Source organism: Solanum stenotomum, chromosome 2 (genome assembly GCF_019186545.1).
Source record: "Solanum stenotomum isolate F172 chromosome 2, ASM1918654v1, whole genome shotgun sequence".
Taxonomy (NCBI): domain Eukaryota; kingdom Viridiplantae; phylum Streptophyta; class Magnoliopsida; order Solanales; family Solanaceae; genus Solanum; species Solanum stenotomum.
In genome coordinates this window covers 4538629-4563293 of record NC_064283.1, presented here as the reverse complement: position 1 = coordinate 4563293, position 24665 = coordinate 4538629, and the positions used below count along the sequence as shown (strand labels likewise).

General features: G+C 33.8%; 4 protein-coding genes across 4 annotated transcripts; 1 reads left to right on the top strand and 3 right to left on the bottom strand.

Moving 5' to 3' along the window:
* Window positions 1–81: 81 nt before the first annotated feature.
* On the bottom strand, window positions 82–4440 carry LOC125854475 (cytochrome b5). Its single transcript, XM_049534030.1, has 6 exons — window positions 4317–4440; window positions 4152–4196; window positions 1774–1806; window positions 1530–1685; window positions 655–710; window positions 82–532 (listed from the first exon to the last, which is right to left on the bottom strand). The coding sequence occupies exons 1-6, from the start codon at window positions 4354–4356 to the stop codon at window positions 173–175; spliced, it is 690 nt and encodes a 229-aa protein (XP_049389987.1). The 5' UTR covers window positions 4357–4440; the 3' UTR covers window positions 82–172.
* Window positions 4441–4561: 121 nt separating this feature from the next.
* Window positions 4562–8442, top strand: LOC125854472 (uncharacterized). The gene is made up of 4 exons (XM_049534025.1): window positions 4562–4647; window positions 4874–4968; window positions 6071–6345; window positions 7276–8442. Exons 1-4 carry the CDS (start codon window positions 4618–4620, stop codon window positions 8040–8042), a joined length of 1167 nt encoding a protein of 388 aa, XP_049389982.1. The 5' UTR covers window positions 4562–4617; the 3' UTR covers window positions 8043–8442.
* Window positions 8443–10877: 2435 nt separating this feature from the next.
* Window positions 10878–13616, bottom strand: LOC125855592 (uncharacterized). Its single transcript, XM_049535331.1, has 4 exons — window positions 12517–13616; window positions 12260–12393; window positions 11354–12020; window positions 10878–10993 (listed from the first exon to the last, which is right to left on the bottom strand). Exons 1-4 carry the CDS (start codon window positions 13535–13537, stop codon window positions 10878–10880), a joined length of 1938 nt encoding a protein of 645 aa, XP_049391288.1. The 5' UTR covers window positions 13538–13616.
* Window positions 13617–21301: 7685 nt separating this feature from the next.
* LOC125854910 (uncharacterized) lies at window positions 21302–24100 on the bottom strand. Its single transcript, XM_049534510.1, has 3 exons — window positions 23422–24100; window positions 22268–22615; window positions 21302–22184 (listed from the first exon to the last, which is right to left on the bottom strand). The coding sequence occupies exons 1-3, from the start codon at window positions 23848–23850 to the stop codon at window positions 21549–21551; spliced, it is 1413 nt and encodes a 470-aa protein (XP_049390467.1). The 5' UTR covers window positions 23851–24100; the 3' UTR covers window positions 21302–21548.
* Between the last annotated feature and the right edge of the window lie 565 nt (window positions 24101–24665).

Sequence of the window (24665 nt, the reverse complement as noted above, 5' to 3'; positions counted from 1 at the left end):
TGGGTTTCTTAAGTAGCTGTAAATGTATATGCAATGTATCGGTATTGTATAAACCATGCCAAACTACATCATATAAATTGCATCAATGTATGGGGTTTTCCCCTTTTTGAAGGTTGAAATAAAACACTAAATATCAATGAAAATCATATGATAATCCCTTTGTTGTGGGAGTTCAAAGCTGGAGAGCTCCATTGAGATATCGATAATACAGGAAGAATGCAGCAGCCAAGAAAGGCACAAAATACTCAACAAAAACCAAATGCTTGGGCTTGGAGTTTTGTTTGATCACAAAAGCTTCAATTTCTTTTGCCTTCATTGGTTCTTTGTAGGAATCAGTAAACAAATTATCATCATCATCATCTTGGATTTTATAGCCTTGAAGATATCCAATCTGGTATTTCAAGATATAGTTCTTGGCAGCTTTACTATGTCCAATATCTTCAAATTCTTTAGTTGCATCCTTTCCAGCTGATTCAATCAACACTTCTTCTCCTCCAGGATGTTCTTCCAGAAACTTCGTAACGTCTATTACCTGAAAAAAAACATAACATATATTTTTAGAGTCGATGATTCTGCTCTTTATACACGTCCAAGAAACCAGTGAGTTTAGTCAAACATGCTAGTAACGGTCCCGGGGGAGGGTGGAGATAGTACTCTGCCATGGATGATGATCCAGCAATCTTGCTTTGACTTGTGTTGTGCAACTTGAGAAAGGGTGAACATTCTTTCTGTGTCCATGTTTTGGGGGTATGTAATAAGAGTTTTAGTATTTATAAATGACAATTTATTGGTCAGCAAGAAAAAGAGAGTGAGGAAAGGTAGGTAGGTTGAATCCCATGTGATTATCATCTACCATTTTGTTTCATATATGTATCTACCTGATCTTCAACAGTCCAACAGATTTTTCTCCTCCACAAATTGAGATGAGTTGGTGGGGTGTCTTAAAATTCCTTATATTGATTTTCATTAAGAGTAATAAGGTTAAAAAATAATTAAAAGCAGTACAAAATGACCTAATTGCTGAAATGATTTACGTTCACACATTAATAGTGCAAATGAACTTTTAAAGAAAGGACAACCTAATGCACAAAGCATCCCACGTTCACATAAGGTTCGGTAACGAGCCACACTCCAAGGGTGTGATGTAGAGAGCCTACAGCCTATCCTAATGCTAGCATTAGTGACTGCTTCCCCGTGACCTATTGGTCACACAGAAACAATTTTACCGTTGCTCCAAGCTTTGCCTTCACCTTTTACATTATCAGTGTATTGTGATAGAATTATGTTCTTCTCTCCTCAGTCCCATTCTAGTTTCAATATCAAGCTAAAGCTTCAAGTACATATTTTTTCAAGCATCATAAGGAAACAGATTTTACACATCAAAGAAGTGAGTGCTGTCAAATGATCTACATACGTTTCCAAGTGATGGCTGAAATGGAACTAGTTGTACAACTTTGACAAATTTTGAAGTGAGAATATCAGTGCATCAACAGAAGATGTGTATATTTACTGAGAAGAATGAGCTTTTCGAGTGCCTTTGGCTAGATCTGTTGAATCTCTTTCTTCACTATGCTCCTTGTTGATAAAATCTGTGCCGTCAAATGTAACTCTAGAGTTCCTGTACTGGCTACCAAAGGCAGAGCCAAATCCCCATCCGAGGCCTACTCCAATCCCACAGCCGCCACCTATAAATAGTAATTGTGAAACATAGCATCAAAAAAATTGGACCACAGATATAATTTCATGAAAACATGGCTTATATTCAGTTTTTACCTACACCAAGACCCAAGAAATTCAAAGGCATGCCTGGAAAAAACAAGATTACACATTAGGTTAGATGATACTATTAGAGAGAGTATTTTGCAAAAAGAAACTTGTAACAAATGTGAAGAAAAAAATTACGACAAGAGTAAGCAGATAAGATTTTTTTTGAGAATAAGTGAATGCACAGTGCATATCCTTTTCATCTTTCTCTTGAGGAAAAGAATTGGGGGGGTGGGGGTTGTGCTCAGATGTTTGGACAGAGATATGTCCCAACCCTTAGATAAACACTACAGCTTTCCTCACCTACGCAAAACATAAGGGATAATCTCCTTCGTTTCTTTAGAAGCATGAGGATAATCAATTTCATAATATAAAGATAGTAGTATATGATACTTTTAACATTTTCCATGTCAACAATCAGACAAAGGGAACAAGGAAATAAACAGAGAAATGTGAATGCAGAGATGTTAAAGGAGGATTTTCATCAGACAAAGATTCTAGTGAATAACTAACATGCATAGCAGTTTTTTAGGGCTAACAACTGACAAGGTTTATAGGGCTTGAAGGAAAAAGCGAGAAGTGAAGCAAACATTTTATGGAAAACTAAATAAAAGACCAAAAGTACTTGAATTTAGTACTATAATAATCAAATTGCAACTGACAACTAATTTCAGAATCCAAGATACAATAGTGCCAACATTTCCAACTCCTAAAGTTGAGCTTCAAAGAACATCCCCTTTCTTTTGGATCATTTTACGTGTCATTGTTTGAAAGAACACTTCTTTGAAGCGCATGGTTTCACCCATGAAGCGGTTACCCCTTACTTCACTCTAAGAAATGAAGCAGTGACTTTTAATAACACTGATGAGTGATGCCTAGAGACGTATAGAACATTAAAGATTTCCTCCATTTATAGGAAGTCATCAACAACCAAGGTAGGAATACTTCATCAAAAATCAACCAAGGTAGGTGTTTAAGAATCCAGAACGCAGCCAACATGGCAAAACTAAGGTTGCCCCTACAAATTGCTTCCGAACATGCCGACTACTAGCCTTCCATGCTCTAGACCGGGACCAACAGTGACACTTTGGTATCTCTGGAAAGGATTCCCTCCCAAATCTACTCTTTGCAGGGAGCTAATTAATAATAGCTAAGGAACATCTTGGCTGACAAACTGATACACACTCCATATAATTTTGATTCTACATCTGTCCATGCACTTAAGTTCCATAGAAAGCAAGGGAGAGTGGGGATCATCTACTGCAAGGGACACTTGAGAGCACATGTCTCGGAGGCTTAGCGAAGAGGCATGTCTAGATGCCATTTTCCTAGCTTTAATATCAGTAATTGAAAGAGTAGCAGTTTCTAAGTTGGCATAGTTTGCCAAAAACATGCTTCAAAAGTCTTCTCAGGTCCACTTACTCCTTAAGCTATCAGTGCCTTCAATAGGCAAGTTTATAAATTTTCTAACTTCCTCTATGCACATTTAATATAGCTAGTATCATAAAACAATCCTCTCCATGAGAATACATGCTTTAACATGTCCCCTTCCAAGCAGATGTCAAAAAGTACTGATCTTCCCTTTTAGTATTCCTCTTAAAAGAGGTTAAGACAGCAGCCACCTCATTCTGCACTGTTCTGTCGCTGAACAACTTTGAGATAAAATGGAGGTGCCAGCAACAATGACCACATTCTAAAAAATCTTTGATGTATTTCCAGCAACAATGACTGCATTCTACATTATGAAATAGTGTTCTATAGATTTTCTTGAATATATGTTCACGATCTGCTGACATCTGGACTCTATATGTATGAGATTCTACCAAATGCTTCAGCACTGTAAACACTAGAGAAATTGTGCACTTGGATACATGACAAATTAATCATATTTTTTCATGTATAGTTCATTTCAATCTAGTTCATAATCAACCAAGCTGGTGCTAAAGAATACGTATTAAGTACAATGCTTTCTGCAATACCATATTTCATGGCTGACGAATCTTGTAAACCATGTCACCCAATTCATAAGCACGTAATCAAAGACTCAATAAAGATGAAAACTTTTCTTCTGAACTAATACTGAAAAGATACTAGGACAAGCAAATTAGCAGTGTCTCACTAATAAGTATAAGAAGTCACTAAACCAAATTCAGAACAAGAATTCCCAAAGAACAACAGTAATATCACTAATCACTATACAACATACAAAAAAAAATCTGCTTAACCCCCACTAAGCTCCTAATATACAATTCACATTTTCCTGTTCCAAGCTAGACCCTTTGGTTAGTAATAAGTGAAAAAAATGTTTTTTATGCAAAAAAACAATAAAACAGACCTAAAAAGATATTTTAGAACCCAAAAAAAGCTTGAAAATGAAGGAATCAAACCTCCGAAACCCCATCCTACACCGAATCCGCAACCAATGCCAGCACCTAAACACAATTTCAAATTTTTTGCATCAGTACATGAAAGCAAGTAAAAAAGAGAGGAAAAAAATAAGCTTTTGTTCTTATTAAAAGAGAAGAAGTAAAGTACTGAAAATTTATGCATACCAAAACCGATACCGGTTCCAGTGAAGTTTGTCATCACCATTGCTTCCGGCTAACAAATTACCAATCAATTGAAGAAAGATTTACAAATTGGGAGTAAAGTTTCCTTATAAAAAGCCCTTTTTTATTTTATTTAAGGGACTACATTGAACTTACTACAAACATAAGTGACCAAAACTGTACGGTGTATATATTTAAGGGACTACATTGAACTTACTATAAACATAAAGTGACCATTTTTGCCATTTTCTCTTTGAAATTAGTGTAGCAGCAGTCAAGAAGATCAGCAGGCAACGATCGAGCCATGGCTTTCCTCTTCCACAAATTTCAAGAGGTTCTCTATTTCACCTTGCACCCTTTAAACTGCTTATTTGGTACGAGCGATAAAGGGATAATTAATTTCATGATAACTTGTTCACCAATCAAACTGTACATTTTGTTCTAATTTTTTCTTCATTAAGTATCTTGAAGTCATTTGTAATGTGGGTTTGCATTTGTTTGTTGAATTGACACTGTTAATTATGTAAAGTTGATTTTTTGAATTGACACACGACTTGCAGGGAGTGAAAATTCTTGCTAAAAGCCCCACTTTTGCTAGAGAATCGAGGCTTCTTCAGTTCGAAGCTGACATAAATCTACTGCTCCTTTACACCAGGTAAGTGGTGACGTACAAATTGAAATTAATTTTATGGGTAGCTGTTTTATATTGTCATTGTAATTATATTGTTTTATTCAACATTTTCTCAGTTTGCTTCAACTATAGTAAGAACAATTGAAGTATAATGTAGTGTGAAATTTGGGGTTTCTTCATTGCTGATAGATCTAGAAAGAACTTTTTGTGTCTTTATCAAAGGGGGAATGAAGAACTTGTTTGATATTTGTGAATTTCTGTTTGCTTTTAAGTTAAAACAACAACAACAAATTCAGTGTTATCCCACATGTGGGGTCTGAGGAGGGTAGAGTGTACACACACCTTACCCCTACCTTTGAGAAGGTAGAGAGGTTTCCGAAAGAGCATCAGCTGAACAGACAGTCATAAAGAGGCAATAGCAATAAACAGAAAGAAAAGAGCAATAAGATTATCACCATATCGAGGCGAAATAACAAGTAGTTATAGAAATCTAAAAATATGGGAAACAAACGAATAAAACTCTGGGAAAAGGGAATGACTTCTTTCTACCCTAATCCTCGATCTCCACACCCTCTTGTCAAGCGTCATGTTCTCAGTGGGCTGAAGTTGCGACATATCCCTCTGATTGCATTAAGTTATTTTTTATAACTAGGGATTTGCTTGGGGACCGTGGTAACAGTCCTTATTCCACATTTTCCTTTCAGTTTCTTCTTTAGAGGCGTACTGCTTCAGCGGGAACTGTGGTAGCATTGAGAGAGATAGTTTCTTTATTTTCTTGCCCTCGTTGATAAATAGTAGAACAACAACAACAAAACACCATACCCAGTATAATCCCACAAGTGGGGTCTGGGGAGGATGGGGGGTATAGGGTCTATCAAGTAAAACATATCAAAATAGTATGAAAAGAAAGTACAGAAATATGCTGTAGTGGGGAATTGAACCAACAGAGGGACTCATTTTGAAATTCCTTTACCACTGAACCGAGGCGCTCAGTTTGATAAATAGTAGAAGTAACTAATATTTTTATGCCTTAAAAATTGCGGCTTTGGTGGTGAAATTATGTGTTATCTTTTTGAATAGATGCACCACTGTAGTTTAATGTTGCCCTGATAAACTTTACTTTCAGTTACAACCGTTTAGGAAGGAATGCCGAAGAAGCTGATGCAGAGGAGATTATTGATATGGCTAACAAAGCCTCCTTAGATGATCAACAGAGGCAAGTTCATGAGAATGTGCATTCTCAGGTTACAAACTTTTGCAGCTATATGGATGAGATATTACTCCTGGATCAAAAGGTCAAAGACAATCAGGCCACGTCACCAGCAACACCACATTCTCCTCCTCGTAGTAGTGGCCTTGGTCTTGCTGTTGGTGGGAATTCTCTAGCACAAGACCGCATTGGTAAGAATCAGCTGCATCTTAAGCTAAATTTTCCATGTACTTCTTAGTTGTTGTTGTATTTTTTTCTGAGAAGGACTTCTTAGTTGTTATATTGTGAAAACTTTGTTTTGAATTTTGACTTGCACCCTACTTCATTGTTGGTAACCATTTGATTTCCTGCTTCTGCTCTGCCATGACATTGCTTTACCTTGTGTCATGCTGTCCTTACAATTATTTGGCTGTATCTCTCCGGTATATATCTAGTATTATCGTTAAGACCACTACTTCATTTTTATATTAAACACAGTAAGCCTTCAACCAGTGTTGAAAATGTTTTCGTTATACAGGTAGACAATGGAAGTAGTTATTCCTGCCTCTTGTAGCCGGTAATTACTGTATCACTTGAAATTTCTGAAGTCTAGTATTACTGAATTTATGTAGAAATTGATGAAGTTCCTAGAATCTTTTGATTGGTAAGATGGATTTGCGNGGGGGGGGGGGGGGGGGGGGGGGGGGGGGGGGGGGGGGGGGGGGGGGGGGTGTACCTCATCTTAAAGCACATCTGCACATGGATTAAGTAGATCAAATCCAACTCTCAGCTTAAGACACTAAAAATATGATTACTGAGTCTGGAGGTAAACTGCTAAAGGAACGGAGTGTAGTTATTCCAATTGGAATGTTACTTCAACTTCTTCATTGGGAGGGTGAATTGTCAATATTATATTTCCTTCAGTTCATTCAGCATAAAACATGATATCTATAATGAAGTTGATGGACATTTCTAGTGGTGTAAATATTTAATCTTTTGCAACATAGGCAATAACATAAAATCACGGATCATGAGGCTCTTTGGTGGTTGGTTTTGCATATATTGTATTTCATCTGTTCTTTGCAGTGGCTTCATAGCTGCATCACCCTGGTTTTTAATTACTGATAAAAATTTCAGCACAGCTGTACCTGAAACCAAGACATTGCACCGCACAGAGGTTTCACAGAGGTTAAAGGATCTTATGGGCTACACTCTTGAGGTCAAACCATCTCAAATTCCCCATGAGGATGCTGGAAAGGGTTTATTCTTACAAGGTGAAGCCAATATTGGTTCTGTCATAGCATTCTATCCTGGAGTAGTCTACCCTCCAGCATATTACCGCTACATTCTTGGGTACCCTAGAGTTGATGCCCAAAATTCACATCTGATCACACGGTATGATGGGACTATGATCAATGCCCAGCCCTGGGGTGCTGGTGGTGAATCTCGTGAAATATGGGATTGGACCAGTTCTCCTGAACCTAAGCACACTATGCAAGCTGATGAGAAAGGTTCTGACCTAGATGGAACACACGTTGGAGGCAACCTTGAAGTGTTGGAAAGGAGAAACCCTCTAGCCTTTGCTCATTTCGCCAACCACCCAACCAAAGGCATGTTCCCCAATGTAATGATATACCCTTATGATTTTCCCCTCCTTGAGAAGGACATGAGACCCTATATACCTAATGTTTCATTTGGAAACGGTGAAGAAACAGACACGAGTAAATTTGGCAGCTTTAGGTTGAAAACGTGGAAGTCCAACAACAATGAATCAAAAGTCCCCGTTCTGAAGACACTTGTTCTTGTGGCTACTAGAGCAATTTGTGATGAAGAGGTTCTACTGAACTACAGACTGAGCAATTCAGAGCACATACCATCGTGGTATACTCCAGTAGATGAAGAGGATTAAGGGCATTGGAGCTAAGATCATTATGATGATGGATGCATATATAAGGTGTTGAACAACCATTTAAGCAAACACGTTTATACGATCACCAGTCATTGCTCAAGGCCAGCACAGAATGCCGCATTGATTTTGGCCATGATATCTGGTTCTCTTTCATTTCTCAACAGTTATATGAATTACTTAACTAGAAAACGTTGTGCTGAGCTCTAGAAATAGTTAAACTTTGCTCAGACGACGAATGGTAATGTTTTCATTGAGTAACTAAATAAGGCAGGAAAGGAATCCACCTTAACTGAAAGGATGAACTCAAGACTTAAAATCAAAATCCTGCTTTTTTGTGCTTTGTTATTCAGTTACTGCACTTTTTGTGATTGATTATTCGATTAAGAGTCGGCAATTGTACTGCTCTTGCTTAAGAGTACAATGCATGATGTATGGGATAGGCACATCTCGAGTTTTGAACTTTGTTGCAAACAGCATACTGATATTTAAGTAGAGAAGGATAGGACGAGGAGTCACTATCCACTTAGTTTTTAACTGTGCGGCATTGACCCTCGGGGATTCTCGGTAACTGGACTGGTTAGTCATGTTAGCATTTTTATTTTGTCATATTACTATTTTTTAGGAGTTGTTTAGTCTTTCAGAGATTTATATATCAATAGATATATAATGATTTTTTAGTATTTTATTTTGCATAAAATTTGCTTGAGATAAGTTTATATGAAGTAATATGATAGGTGAAAGATTCATACAGCCCACCTCAAATTGTTTAGAATTAAAATTAGTTTGGTTAAAAGTTGCCTAACTTAACGTCCAGAAAATTGATAAACTCCATGGTGACAGAAAGAAAGTAAAAAAAGGGGGACACTACCATATTTTAACATATTCCATTTGAAAAAGCTAAGCTTCGAAATGTACATATACATAGATTGTATAGTACGGGTTTGAGTTGTGAAAACAGTCATTAATATTACATTAGGATAGATTGTCTATATCATATCTCTTGAAATTAGGTCTTTCTGACGACTCTGCTAACATGAGATGTTTTGTGCACTAAACTGTTTTTTTTTATGAGTTATAGATATATAAGCTTCCAGAAGTCCTTATATATGTGTGAAAGTTCAAGAAATTAAGTATTAAAACAAGTTAGGTTTAAAGTTGGAAGTGGAATTATTTAATTAGTCTTTTTTTATATGTTTTCACCCGGAAAAAATGGAAAAAGAAAAAAGAGAGAATAGTGAGTTTGACAAATAAAACCTTGTAATTAATTCTTTATATGAATCTGCATGTAACAGTTTTTATCCACCAACATGCCTCAGTCCTCACAATGATCCAACTTTAAAAGATCTTTTACACTAATATGTGGGATTGGGAACCAGAAGGATAAAACATGTGTATTCCTAATCTTATATACAACCTTTTGGATTCGCCCCGCCTTACAATCTTGCTTCCTATTGTAATTGTCATGATAGCACGTGTGTGTCCCAGCCCATAAGGGCCATGCAGACTTGATGTCATTCCCGCCTTCCTCCAGTGAAGTAGTCCTTCATGAGTGCGGCACACGCTTTTTTGTTGGTTTTGAAGTCGTTTGTATTTTGGGCGGGGCACGTAATTAATTTTATAAGTGATATCTAAGAAAGATAGATATACACAAACCTTATCCTTATTGCACTATCTTATAAAATATAGATATTATTTTTGATAAACTTTGACTCAAAAGAGAAGTTAATCGAAGCAAAGTTACTAGAAAAATAAATAAAATTATTGATCATTTCAAGTTCTTTTATATATATAAAATGAATCCTTTTAGATTAGATGGCTAGTTTTACCTACATGATTTCTGATATGTTTATTTGAGTCGAGAGTCTATAAAAAATATAACCTCTCTATTTTTATAAGGTAAAAATATGATTGCGCACATACCATTTCTTAAAAAAAACTTCACTTGCGGAGTTATCACCGGATATGTTGTTGTGTTGTAGTAGAGTAGATGCTCCAAATTGGCAGAAGGTGGTGAATCAGCTAATAACGAATTAATCAAGTATGTACTAAAAGACAAGATCAAACAAAAATAGTGGATTAATTGTTTGGATATCACTAAAAGAAAAATTAATTAGTTACTCTTAATTCATTTTGATTAGCTGAAATTCCACAAGTAATTAATTAATACTAAATAAATACAATGTGGATATGTGGTCCTTCCCACTCATTCCTCATCACAACTTCTTCAGAACAAAATATATTGTTTCTGGTACACAAACTAAATTTGTTTACTTCATTATTTTCCAATTCTATCGTGTCCACTCAGCAATCTTTCAAGTATTTTTCTTTTTGATATATTTGTTTCACATCGAGACGTCTCATGTTTGGTGTAAAGTGTTTTCTATCAAAGACGATTACATATCTACGACTCGAATTTGTGACCTTTAAATTAAAAATGGATGATGAGTACTTTCTAGTCCCAGAGTCGAAAAATTTACGAAGAGGGTTCAAAATATAAAAAGGTAAACACATGACAAAATTACTAAGAAAATTCAATACCTTAGCTGATTTTTACCAAAAGAGTTCAAAATATATTGTAATTATTCGAAACCCTCTTACGTTACCTTGACTCCACCTTAGTACTTACTAGTTACTACTCCACCGTAACTTTTTTGGTGATATATCTCTTGTAACTAGATGAATGAATATAAAGACCAAAATTGTATATATTAATAAAGAAACAATAAGAAAGGAGTACATTTCTTAAATGATCATATTCGAGATATATATTGGAAGTGGGCAAATTTTTTAATCCTATGATTAATATAACAAGGGAATTAACTATGTCTAGTTTCACTACACTGACTGAGTGAATACATTTTTCTGTCTTTCCCTGTCCTTAATTACCAGATTTTTCCTACTAATTTCACCCTTTTCAATCAACTGAGGTTCTTCTGATATACTGGAAAGTCCTGGAAAAAAATATATATAGGATAAGGGGTTCACATACACATAAGAAAATAATGTCACTTAGACATGATAAATTTGAAAAGCTTCCCAAAAAAAGAGTTAATTTGGACTACTAAATTAGCTTAAGATGGTACAAAATTTAATTTATATACACTGACAGTATAAAATGATTTTAACTATCACTACATGTTATCTACTTTATTTTCTAGGGTTATAGAATTAGGCTTATATATAATATCGTTGCAGATCACTTTATAAGAAGGACGTTGTAAGAAAGTTACACATTGTCAGTGCATATAAGTTAAACTTTGATGGTACTTACATATATAATACTTTCTACAACACAAAATCTTGAAACATACCTTCAATGAAACCCTTCTTTTGCAATAGAATTCTTGTAGCTCTCATGACATCATGTGGTTGATTTGTTTTTTCACTAAGATCAACAAAAGTCTTCAATTGTGCATTTTTAAATAACCAAGTTGACTCCATTTGTTTGTTGATCATTCTAACAGCATAATAAGGGATTCTCATATTTTTCTTCATTGATGATGATGATGATGATGATGAAGAATAATCCATTTTAAAGCAACAATTAACAAACATAATACAATCCATCAAGCTCTCTTTAGCTAATCCTTTCATATCATATGCTTGTGATCTTCTCCAAAGGCTTTTGGCATGTGAATTAGTTGGAGATGAAAGTGATAAAGCTTTAGTTGTATCACTAATTGCATCATTAGCCTCTCCTAATAACAATTTACATTGTGCTCTATTGCTATAAAGCACAATTCTTTCTTTTCTAAATCTTAATGGACATAACTCCAAAGCCTCACTATATTTCATCATTGCTTCTTCAATTTTCCCTAACCAAAAACTATTGTTCCCTTCTTGTTTCATCAAACTCACCATTACCCTTTTCTCTTCAAGTTTCTCATCACTCATATTTTGCTCCCTTTTCTTCCTATCTACTTTCAAACCCCATATTTCTTCAAGCACTTTTTGAACACCGATATTCTTGATTTTCACCTGTTGAGACATAATATAATTAATATGTAATTAAACGTACTACATGTGTTCACTATTTTAATTTTTAAATGACATGGTAATTTAAAATGGTATCAAAATAGGCAAAAGATCCTGAGTTCAAATCTCATCACCACCTACAAGATAGAAATATTTTCACTCATTTGACCCGTGAAAAAAAAACACAAATTTATACATTAGGGGCGTGTTGAGACATAATACTATTAAGTAATTATCATTACCTTTCTTTGTTTGAAATCTGCAAGAAGAGTTCTTGTGATTGTATTACCAACATTTGATCTACCTCCAAGAGTCCTAAGTTCAATTAAATCAACAAGACACATGGAAGCCACTTGAAGAACTTTGTACCTTGTACCTGTTGAGATATAATATAATAGCAAATTATTAACATCACATGTTCTCTAACTACTTAAGTTGTTAGATAAGCTGACGGTTAAAACTTTTAGATGAGATGATCACATAATTTAATTTAGCATACCTGAATCGGCGAGAAGTAGAAGTAGACAATCTATTCCCATATATTGCCAATCATCTGAAGATCTTGAAAGATTACAAAGATTCTTGATTACATCCTTTGATTCAGCTATGCATCTTCTTCCGTCTTTATTATAACACAAAACTCTAATTAATCCAACCCCTCCTGGTGAAGAATCATTAGCCAATCCACCCCACATTTCACTTAACTCCTTCAAAAAATTTTGCTCACAAATGAGATTTAAACACCTTTCCTTAATTGCAAAGCAATTTAAAAGATGTAAACTCCAACATTGAAGTTGACTAGCCCATTCTTCAGCTTTACTATTTTCCATTTCTAGTCCTCCAACTCCTCTAGTCAACAAATCACAATGATATTTCAATCTCATATTCAAATCCTTCACACCAACAAACTCTTTGTACACAACTTCAAGACATGTTGAAGCCAAATTCATGGCTAATTCCACAATTTCTTCTTCATAAATTGCTACACTTTTGAATGTCTTTTCATAACTTGCTAAATGACCAATTGCTCTAATAGCCACTCTTTGTTCGACCCAAGTCATTTTTCCTCTTAAAAGATCCAATAATGGGACTAAAACACCACAATCCAATGCTTTAATAGCAAACTCAACATTGTTCATTGTATAAGAACCAATAATATGAGAAGCATAATAAGGAATATAAATATTTTGATTTTTTTGAAGCCAAGATTTTTGATTTATACCTTTGTTGATTAAACTTGACATGCATTCAAAAATGCCTAAAGATGGGAGCTCTTTGTCATTTGGTTGAGACATTGCCATGGTCCAAAGGCCACTTAACACTAGCACAAGTTCTTGATCTTCATCAATCAAATGCATTTTTTTAAAGTAGTTTTTGATTTCATTGCTTCTAATTGATGAATTTGTTTCCTTCATTATGCAAAAGAAACAACCTAAAGAGTTATTATAGCAACATTTCTCATCCAAACTAGGCATGGTGGTAATTGGAACTTTTTCTTTTTTCTTGAGAGAAATATTCATGGAAGAAGCAAGGAGAGAAATTTTGGTGTAGTAACACTAGGGTTTTTTAGTGTATGTTTATGATTGAAATTTGAAAGTTAATACAAAGAAGATAATTATCATCTTAGTATAGGAAAAATTGGTCAAAGTTGTGGCCTTTTGGAAGTGGAAACATACATGAGAAGATGTTGTATTTATCTAGTTACTTAGTATACTCCCTCAGTTTGTTTGGTTTGATTTGAGAGTTGAACTAATCAATGTGCAATGTGAATAATAAAATTTACATATTTAGAAATTATAAACAAAATACTATAAGTGGTTAAACTAATGAATGTTCAATGTGAATGATAAGATTACATATTTAAAAAATACATATTCTTTGACTGTACACAATTAGAAATAAAATAATAACTAAAACAAATAAATAAAAATAAATGAAATATTATATACCGACATTTTAAAAGATTTTTTCACTATCAGGTTACAAGAAAGAAAGGTTGTTAGGTATCAAAACACCCAAAAATATGACATAGTACATCAATAAAATGTGTAGAGAATTATAAAATATCAAATTCAAATATTATGTGATTCTTCTCATCTATCTAATCTGTTATGATCGAATAAAGTTATTTGGTATTAAACATTTACCTATCGATACATATAATAGTTACATCCACCAATAATCACTTAATACTTTATCATATAAGTTTACCTATAATTTTTTTTATTTACTGTTGAAATTAGAACAGTTCCATTCAAGTGATACAGTTGGTTATTCCTATATTATTTTATACATCTCAATAATCGTTACTAAGCATAAGCATTCATGTATATCATGAAAAGTTTTAGTGGAGTGATAAATATTTTTTTTATTTTTAAACAGAAATCTTAAGTTTAAGTTTAAATTATGTAGTCACTTTTAATAAGAAACACTTTATCTCCAAAAGTAGAATTTTCTAATATAAATTTAAATTAGTCGAGTCTCAAATAAAGATTTTATCCAAAATTATTATCGAATTCGCAATAACATAAATCAGTGAAAAAAGTCCCTTTTTTTTGTCATTTGAACTGTAACGTGCTGCCGTTAGCAACGTTGGATTTCAATATTTTATGTAAAATTATTGAATATTTTATGAAAAATTAATTTATGATTTTGTTGTTTACCTTTCTCCGGTTAGGTAAATTGGGTAAAAAAGTTATTTTGTCTTATGTGTGAAAAAAATAAATGGGGATACGTGAAAAGGTTGAAAGTGGACCTTCTAAATTCACATGTAAAATATATTAAACAAGAAAACAGTAATTTGCATAATTATTGTGGCAGGTAACAGGGTTTCTAATTATGTGAATCTTATCATATGTACAACTACAACATTTGTTTTTTTTTATAATATGATAAAAAAGATTCCTTATCACTGTCTTCAGGTATATATCATTTCATATAGTTGCATGCAGTAAATGTTTTTGACAAAAATGAGGAAATAAATCTCATGACCCACTAATTCAACTTCATTCTGAATCACCATGTAACTCTATTAGAATTTAGGGTGTGTTTGGTATGAAAAATATTTTTTTTAAAATGTTTTTTCAATTTTTTCATGTTTGATTTGGTTAAATGTTTTTCAAATCAACTCATTTTCCTCAAAATTAAGGAAAATGACTTCCCTTCAAAACTCAAGGAAAACATTTTCCAAAACTCTCTTCCAACTTCAAATTACAATATTTTTTTTGTTGAAAAAATCAATTTATTTTGTCTCTACCCTCAAACCACCCCCAAATAAAAATAAAAATAAAAATAAAATTAAAGCTTATTTTCAAAATATGTTTTTAACTTCAATTTTTTTACCTTACCCTCACCCCTACCACCATCACCCCCCAAAAAAAAAAATATTAAAAGTTGTTTTTAAAAGATATTTCTAATTTTAATTTTTTATTTTTTTACGCCCCCACCCCCTACCCTCCCCCCTACCAGCCCCCCATTCCCTTCAAAAAAAAAATTAAGTTTGTTTTTAAAAAATATTTTCAACTTCAAAATTTCATTTTTTTCACCCCTACCCTCGACCCCCACCCCCCACCCCCCAAAAAAAAATTTAAGTTTGTTTTTAAAAAATATTTTCAACTTCAAATTTTAATTTTTTTTTACCCTACCCTCGACCCTCTCCCCTACCAGCCCCTCCCCCAACCCCAAAAAAAATTTAAGTTTTTTTTTGAAAAATATTTTTAATTTCAAAAATTATTTTCTACTCTAGTAAAAATAAAAGATATTTCTCAAAAACATTTTTCATTCATAAATCAAACACTAAAAATCTTTTCCGGAAAATATTTTCTATTCACCAACCAAACATGAGAAAATAAATCAAAAATCTACTTGTTTTTTAGAAAAACATTTTTCATGGAAAACATTTTCCTTCCTACAAAACATACCCTTAGATCCAAAAACAGATGAAATAGCATTCACCATTTCACATGATCATGTGACCTTTCAATTACCAACTGTCAGGTACGAAGTTATAGTTCTTCTTATAAATTTAATTGATTCAGCGTTTGTATTTATATTAAAAATTCACTTAATATTATAAACTCAAAATTTTACCTTTATTCCTATGAAGGTGTAAACTGTTTTCCTTTTGTGAAACTTGTCATATTATCGACTACAAAAGAATAAACATAAAATGAGAGATTAGGCTGATCTTTAGTCGTATAACACATTAAAATAGAAATAGTTTTAGCAGCAATAAATATATAAATTAATAAAAAATATTAATTAAAGTCTTTATTGATATTAGTTAATTGCCCCTATTCATGAATCCAATGTCATTATAGGCTTTAGGAATATTTAAAAAAGGGTTAATTGCCTAAAAAACATGTTGAACAACAAACGATAATCAATTACCACAAAAAATTATTTTAAGGAGACAGTATATATAAAACATTCCATGTTTAGGCAGGATCCGGAGAAAAACAACATCACAAGGGATGTAATTAATCTTGACTTCACAATTGCTATACTTACTATTATATCTTACGAAATTATACTAAATATATTATTATCAACGACAGTAAATCTTTGTAGATACTCTACCAATTATATATCTGAAAAAGAGATTTGTTAGAAGGACCACATATAACATAAAATTTATATATAGACATATTATTAAGGAGTGACATTAATTCCTTTATATCCGTAAGTGAAATTGTGGTCCCTCTTTCATTCCTAAATAAACAAAAAAAAAATCAAGTACAAAAGGGGAAGGTCTCAAGAAAATGCGGCCACATTATTAATAATAATAAACCAATTAATTAGAGCAAAAAGATAGTGACTAAGTATAATCTTGGTTAATTAGTATAATTAATTAAGGTTTGCCGACTAATACTGTATCACTCGTGCTAATTCATCATGATGATTAAGTATTAACACATAGTTCGGAGGAGGACATCTGTATTTATTTCTTGGGAATCAAACATTGTTAAGCTTTATTTATCACTAATCAATTATAATTAGGCGTGGATTATACATAAGTTGCTTTGCTTCTAAACTCGTGATTAAGGAGCCTCATCTATGTAATCTTAATTAGCTAATCTCGCAAGACTAAAGAAAAGTGACAAATCTATGGTATATATATCGCCCTTAAAAATGATTTACGTGTGTTGGAGTGTGTGATAAAGTCTCGTATTGATTGTCGGTCGTATAAATAAAGAACATATAAGATGTTCATAATAATACGAGATATTTTGGAAAAATCGTATAGGATAGGCCCAATAAGGAAATTATCATTCTATATTAAGAGTTATTCTTGTGCTGATTTTACTGATAGCAAATCATATGATTCGAATGGACAAGTAATATAATACGGAGGAAAATATTTTAGTAAAACAACAATAATTAATACTCCTTCTGTCTCTAATTACTTGTACATTCTTCTTGTTTTAGTTGTCCCTAATTACTTGTCCATTTTGACAAATCAAGAATAAAGGACAAAATATTTTTACCTATTATACCCTCAATTAATTACTTTGAAAAAAGTAGAACTTCTTGAAAATCTTAGATTTTTAATTCATCCACTTCATAATTAATAGAGGTAAAATGGTAAATTCACTATGTTAATAATTATTTTCTTAATAGGCGTGTCAATTCAAAAGTGGACAAGTAATTAGGGATAGAGGGAGTATGAATATGTCCTTTGACCAGAGGAAAACTTCTAGTCTTTGTTTTAGTGATTAGTTGTGTTTGAAATTGAGGAAAATATTTATCATTTTCTTATATTTGATTGATCAAATTATTTTGAAAATCATTTTTTTTTAAAAAATGAGTTCCTTAAAAATGAAGAAAATGACTTTCTAATGAAAATAGGAAAAATCAAGTTTCATAAGTGACATTTTAAGTTCATTGTCTCATAAGTCATACCCACCCATCTAATGCCCCCAACCCTCGAATCCCGACCCCTACCCTATCTCAACCTGTAATATTTTATTAGATTGCATATAAATGTCTTGAAATGATAATTTTTTGCTTACTTATTATCAAACACTAGAAAATAAGCAAGAAACATGTTATTTTCCAAGAAAACATTTGTTAGGAAAACATTTTCCTTACACCTTATTTGGATGGTTGTTACGATCATATTTTCTTTGATTGTAACTTAAATTTTATTGTATCATATTGCTTAAATTCATTGTTTGATATCGATGAAGACTCATTTTGTGTAACGATCGATTTCGTGTGATCGCATCATTACCTTAATATTTTTTTCTCATTTTCTCTTTACTTATTAAGTAAATCTTATTTTATGTTTTACCCCATCTTTTTATAGTAGCTCTATCGGATAGAGTTATCCGTACCCTATTTCTTTTAGGTTTATTCATAAATTGTTGATATATAACATTATATAATGACGGAAGATGGTACAATCTATTAAATGTTATATTCATTAAAATAATACAATATGATACATTGCGAAATAATAAATAACAATCATCCAAATAGTGTGTACACACCCTAGATCCAACTATCATCTCTTACTGTTGAATGACAATCCACTCCAACAGAATCAACAAAAGAAAAGCCCAAGACTAGGTCTATAATAAGACACAAGCTTTTGTAACAATAACCTAGCTAGTTTTATATTAAAAAAGAGAAAGCCCAATACTAAAATAATGAACTCCAAATTCAATTTTATACTTTATTCAGCTTTATATTATTTCTTTAATTATCCTAAACAGTATAATCATGTGGTACATGCTTATATGTTGAAGATTCTAACTATATTGTTATAGATTAAATACATAGATATTTCATTAGTGGCATACAAGGAACGTAAACAACGGGAGAGAGAAAAAGGTAATAGTTTCCTGGTCTAGACGACTATTATTACACTTTACAACCTGCACAAATGTATAAATAAAGATATCAGAAATAGAAGATTAATTTGAAGTTATATGAGAGTCATTAAACAGTGAATTTTCAAATTTGAAATTATATGTGAGTAATTAAACAGTGACTTTTTTTTTACTAATTGACCCTTTTTAGGATAACTATTTGGTAAATAATCATCTTTTTATTTTTCTTGTACTCAAATTGAGTAAAAATGCCATTAAATAAAACTTGGATGGCTGTTTTTGGGCCCAATAAGAAAAAAAAATAGCCCAGGATCTCAAACTCAAACTTCATATGTACAACATGTCCAAAAAAATATTTAAAAATTGAGAAACTAATGAAAATCGATGTTTAAAAAGTGAGAAAAATTCATAAATAGCAAAGAGATTAAACTTAATAAGCCTTCTTAGCTACAAATTCCCTAACTACGCTCTATAGCTATAATTTCGTTTGCTATGAGTATTTTCGTTTGTATATTTTGCTTGACAATATACAAGCATGGTAAGTATATACAAATTATGTATTTATATATTAGAAATTTTTCAGAATTTTGTTTGTATATTTAGCTTGCCAATATACAATTTCATAACTTATACAAATCAAATGTATCAACAAATTATATACAAATAGATGGGATAAACATATTTTGGATTTATACAATCACAAATTGAATTATACAAATTCATAGAAAAATTTAAAAAACTATAGCCATGAATCATATATGTCCAAAAATGTAGCTAAAACTATAAATATTTGATATTTCGCTTAATTTTTCCTAAAAAGTTGTATATGTTCCTTGTGTTTTTATTTCCTTTCTCTTTTTCCTACAAAATCTGTTGATGAGATTGGAATCTAATTGACGCAACTTCACTTTGGTGCAGATTTCCAAGGTAAGAAAAAAACCTTACAAGATGTTTAAATTGATAAATTGAAGTTGCGTTAAATTAGGTATTGGGTCTAACTCATAGTTCAAACGTTAGCTCAAAGGAGGAGAATTGTTCAAGTCTTATAAATAGTTCAGAGTCTCATCCCGATTCGATGTGAAATCATTCTCGTCAACATCCCTCATTCCTGGATCCAAGATATTCTTTATCCGAGATTCCATTGTCTGGTCTGGAGCGTGACATTCAAGGACGCGGAGTATATTCACAACCCCGCACAGTCCAGGCCCCACATCAGACCCAATGAACTTGACTCTGATACCATGTCAAATTAGGTCTTGAACATACTTCACACCTCTCATGACGATCAAATGTAGGATCATTCTAATCAACACGTGGAAATGTGCATCTCATGTAAGCTGTATGTATTTATTTACTTTCACCACAGGCCCACAGTTATTACACTCTATATACACGACTAAAGCCTGATGTTGAGTTGTGTGGAAAGTCATGTATTATTCAATCCACTCTTACCTTTATCTCTTTTTCTTTTTTAGAACAAAGAACATCATGTGTCCAGTGCAATGTTTTGCCACTGATGTCACAAAAAGAAAAAGAAGTGGTCCGATGTCGGGGACGAATCTAACATCTTGATCTTGACATACAAATTCCATATAAAAATTACTATTTTTTCGTCTCGAACTATATATTGTTGTTGAACATTCACTTCACATTATCCCTATCAGAAACAATCTTTCTACTTCCTAAGGTAAGACTATAAGAGTAAGGTCTGCATACACAGTGACGGGCCTTTAATGAATGATGGTGATTGCGCTACGTGTGAGGTTTAATTTCAACGCAGACATATTGATACTGGGCGCCATTTGCATTCAAGTAATGCAATCATCATATCAAGAGACACTATTTTTTTTTCTTTCTTTAATGTCAGCATTTTCAACACAGAATAGAGGCAAAAGGCAAAATATATAATTTGCAACTAAGATAAGGTCTAGCACAAAGCGTGCCACCATAACAATAATCACTCATCATTCCTTGTTTACACAAACAACCCCACTGCAAAAATTATACATTTGCCCATACTTTTCATAGCAACACTAATCATCACTATCCAAAAAGACCATAAAGAATTGAGTTTCAAACCTTGGGGATTGTACCGTTTGAGGTGGCCCAATGGTTTGAGCTTGGAACTTTCATGTTGCACGTCTCAAATTCAAAATCCCTTGCCAGCAAAAGCAAGGGCTTGTCTTCTAGGTCGAGCTCAAGCCCAGTGTGGGTTATCTTTCCTATGTGGTTTGCAAGCTATTGCATAGGATAGGAGCAGAGGCATCCAAAGGATAGCGGATGCAGATTTTCAAGAAAAGAAAAAAAAAAACTTGGGGTTGTGGGGTTGGGGAGGGGGGGGGGGTGGTCAGGGACATAGACAAACATCTTTTGTCCTTTCCTCGGAAATTTCAGCAAGTTTAAATGGAGTGAAACTATTCAACTACCTTCATATAATAGAAGTAAACAGTTTTACACTTGAAAATGAAAAGGCCTACATCATTTACCAGAAATGCAGATTGATAGAGAGATGATTCCACAAAGGGAATCTTAATTGAAACAAGAAGATATCCTGTGAATATATTTACAGATTGAGATAAGACTTCTATAAAACCTCAAAACTCCTCAATCATCTGACACCTAGCTTACTATTTTACCTGGTTCTGTCAGCCTATTTATACCAACAAGACCTAACATCTTAAGAAATTAGAGACAGATCCTAATAATTCATCTTCAATACAATGTTATTGACATTGCCGCCATCTCGTGATTTATCCAAAGCAGCAACCTTAGCTCGGTAAGCTGCAGCAGCAGCGGCAGATACAGTAGTCTTTACCCTCTCTCCTTGAGAAAGCTCACACGCTTCACCAATTGAACTGAATCTTAGCTCAGCTGGAGGAATGAAACACTCTTCAGATAGGCCTGGAACATTGAATGCCACTTCCTCAATAGTCCATGCTTCTTCCATCCTGGTCTTAGTGTGACTCATAGCTGTTTCACCAAATCGGAAAAGGGTTACAACTGATCGTCCAGAGTGAGCAATCATGATCCCCTCAACAGGTCTGTAATCATCAAGGAATGAATTAATTGTCGTCTCCCAATAAACAGCATCGCCCCCATTTGTTTGGATTCGGGTCAAATGTGAGTCCTCCAGGTGCACAAGAAGTCCAGTTTTTTGGCTAAAATAGCCAAACAAGACATGCCTAATGATCTCGGCTGGTCCTTCACTCCTAGCTTTCAATGTATGTGGATCAGCACAAAGTTTAAGAATGAAGCAATCCTCACCGTTGATCTTCTTTTCTCCAGTACATTTTGCACTAGCAAACATGTTGGCAGTAGTTCTAGGATCAAGTCCCTACAAGTAAATTAAGGACAGGGGTCATTTATTGAAATTGAGGACCACAAAAGAAAGTAAGCAAGCTGTGTTCAAAAATGTACCTGAAGCGCTCGCCTCAATGGCCTAACTGGTCCCTTTGCAGCATGTGCACCGAGCCAAGGGGTATGCCTCCACACAAGTTTACCATTGCAACCAGCATGAACCTTACTGCTACCAAGCGCGAGCTCCACATACCACATGTCAGGGTTCATTTGCCAAAGCACAAATCCCCCAGACTCAGCTGTCTTAGAAGAATTCCTGTTCTTTATTACCTTTGTAGCAGTCTCAATATCTGATGCCATCATCCTCACCTTTCCCATTGCATAAGCATTATACATAGTGTTTTGAAGTTTCTGTCCTCCAGAGGCTGCTGTATACTGCTGCAATATATACTGAGCTGACGAAGTCTCCTGCAAATTCATAGTAACACACAGTCAATCAATCAATCAACTACACCTAAATCCAAAATAAACTCCTCGTGAAAAAGAATTAATCAATTCGCAAAGAGATGAGAACTAGTGACAACGCAGAAAACTCAAACAAGGACCACCATCACAACACTATGCCCAATTATCCTAACATTGCCTTGAATGAAGACTTTGATAGTGCACCAACTAAAATACCAGTAAGGGGCTACATCCAGATAGCCAATTCCAGCCCACAAAAACACAAAATGATAAATAAAAGATCCCCAAATGGAGCCCATTCTTGATTTTGGACCTCAATGTGTATAGCAAGATTTATATAATAATCTTCAATCCTCCTTCCTACTCTATCTAAAAGAATTTATGCCCACATATAGTCTCTGTCAAAAAACATGGCACAACCAATTTCCCCATCATGCATTCAAACAGAAGCCAAGAGAACATCCAAAACTAGTAAACAAGGCAAAACGACAGGAAAGTATACACCAAAAGTCTCAATTTCACACAGTTATTAATTCAATGAAGTCCAAAAAATATACTTAAAATAGAAAAAAACTGAAAGCAACAATTTTTGTTGGAATCAAACAAAATTACAACCTACACTGACAACCCACCTTTGTCACATCTCACACACAACTAATATTGCTCGGACTCTTCAAAAATGTCAATGGGTGCGTGCCCGATTCTCCAAAAGTAAAATATTTTTAGAGAATCCACACAACTTAGCACACAACAAATAAAAACACAAAAAAAGTAATCTTTAAATCCAAAAAATTGTTACTACAACTTACAATGGGAGTATCTTTGATGCTAAGATGAGGCAAAGGATCATTGTTGCTAACATGCACCGGTGCAAGCGGCGCACCCAAGACACCAAGCAGCAACCTCAGATCCGACCTCTGTAAACCCGACCCGGAAGTCGAAACCGAAGGTGCCCGACATAGCTGACCCTTCATCCACCACCTATCAGACTTTGAATCCCCAACTTCCGACCCGTTCGGATCCGGACCTTCCATCAACGGCGACAATGTCTCCACACACGGCCTTAAACTCCCCGATCTTGAAATATAAACTTCCGGTTGCGGCGCTTGATTCCCCTTCCTCCTCCGAAGCAAACCCGACCCGGAAGGAGATGGGCTTCTTCCTCTTGACTTAGCCGGTGATAATCCTCTTACCACTTCATCTTTTAGTGCTGAGAAAAACCCTTGTTTCTTCTCCATTTTTGGTGAACCCAAGTTGAGAAATGAGCAGAAAAGACCCAAATCAAGAGTCTCAACTCTCAAGTGTGAACTGGTGCAGAAATGCAGAGAAGGTGTTTGCTAGTTGGTCTCACTGAAAAAAGCAAAACTAAATGCAGGCAGAAGCAGAAGGATAGAAAGGAGATAGTAAGGGTAGGGGGGCGGGGTGGGGTAAAGGGCATGCCGTTATGAAGAAGCAAAACATTTCCATGCTTTTGCGTTTATATAATATGTAAAGTTTTGGAACCTCTAGGGGCACTCCTAATCTACTCATCATTCCCTAGATTTATTATGCTAATAACTTTTTTAATGACAAATATACCCTTATTATCATATCTTTTTTTAAAAAAGAAAAAAAATTATTACTCTTGATTATTTTTCTTAAAATGAGTCTTGGAATAAAACCCACCTAATAAAGTAGAAAGGAAAATTTGACTAAAGAAAATGATAACTCGATATACAAAACATCCAGTATTAATAAGGTCTAAAAAGAAATCACACCTCAAGAAATTGATTTAACGTATAATTGATTGATTTATGTAATTATTGAGTAAGGAAAAAATATCGTACTAATAGACATTCGTACTTTGATTGTTCGATTGATGTCATTAAATTAATGAGTTAGGACATGTATTTTACTTCTTTTACCATCTACTATAGGACCAATTGATATGTTTTTTTTTACTTGGGTTTAATGCTCTTGAGTTGAGGGTTTTTCGAAAACAACATTTCTATCTTCATGAAATAGTGATAAGATTTGTATACACTTCACCCTCTCTATTTAGTTTGATTTTACT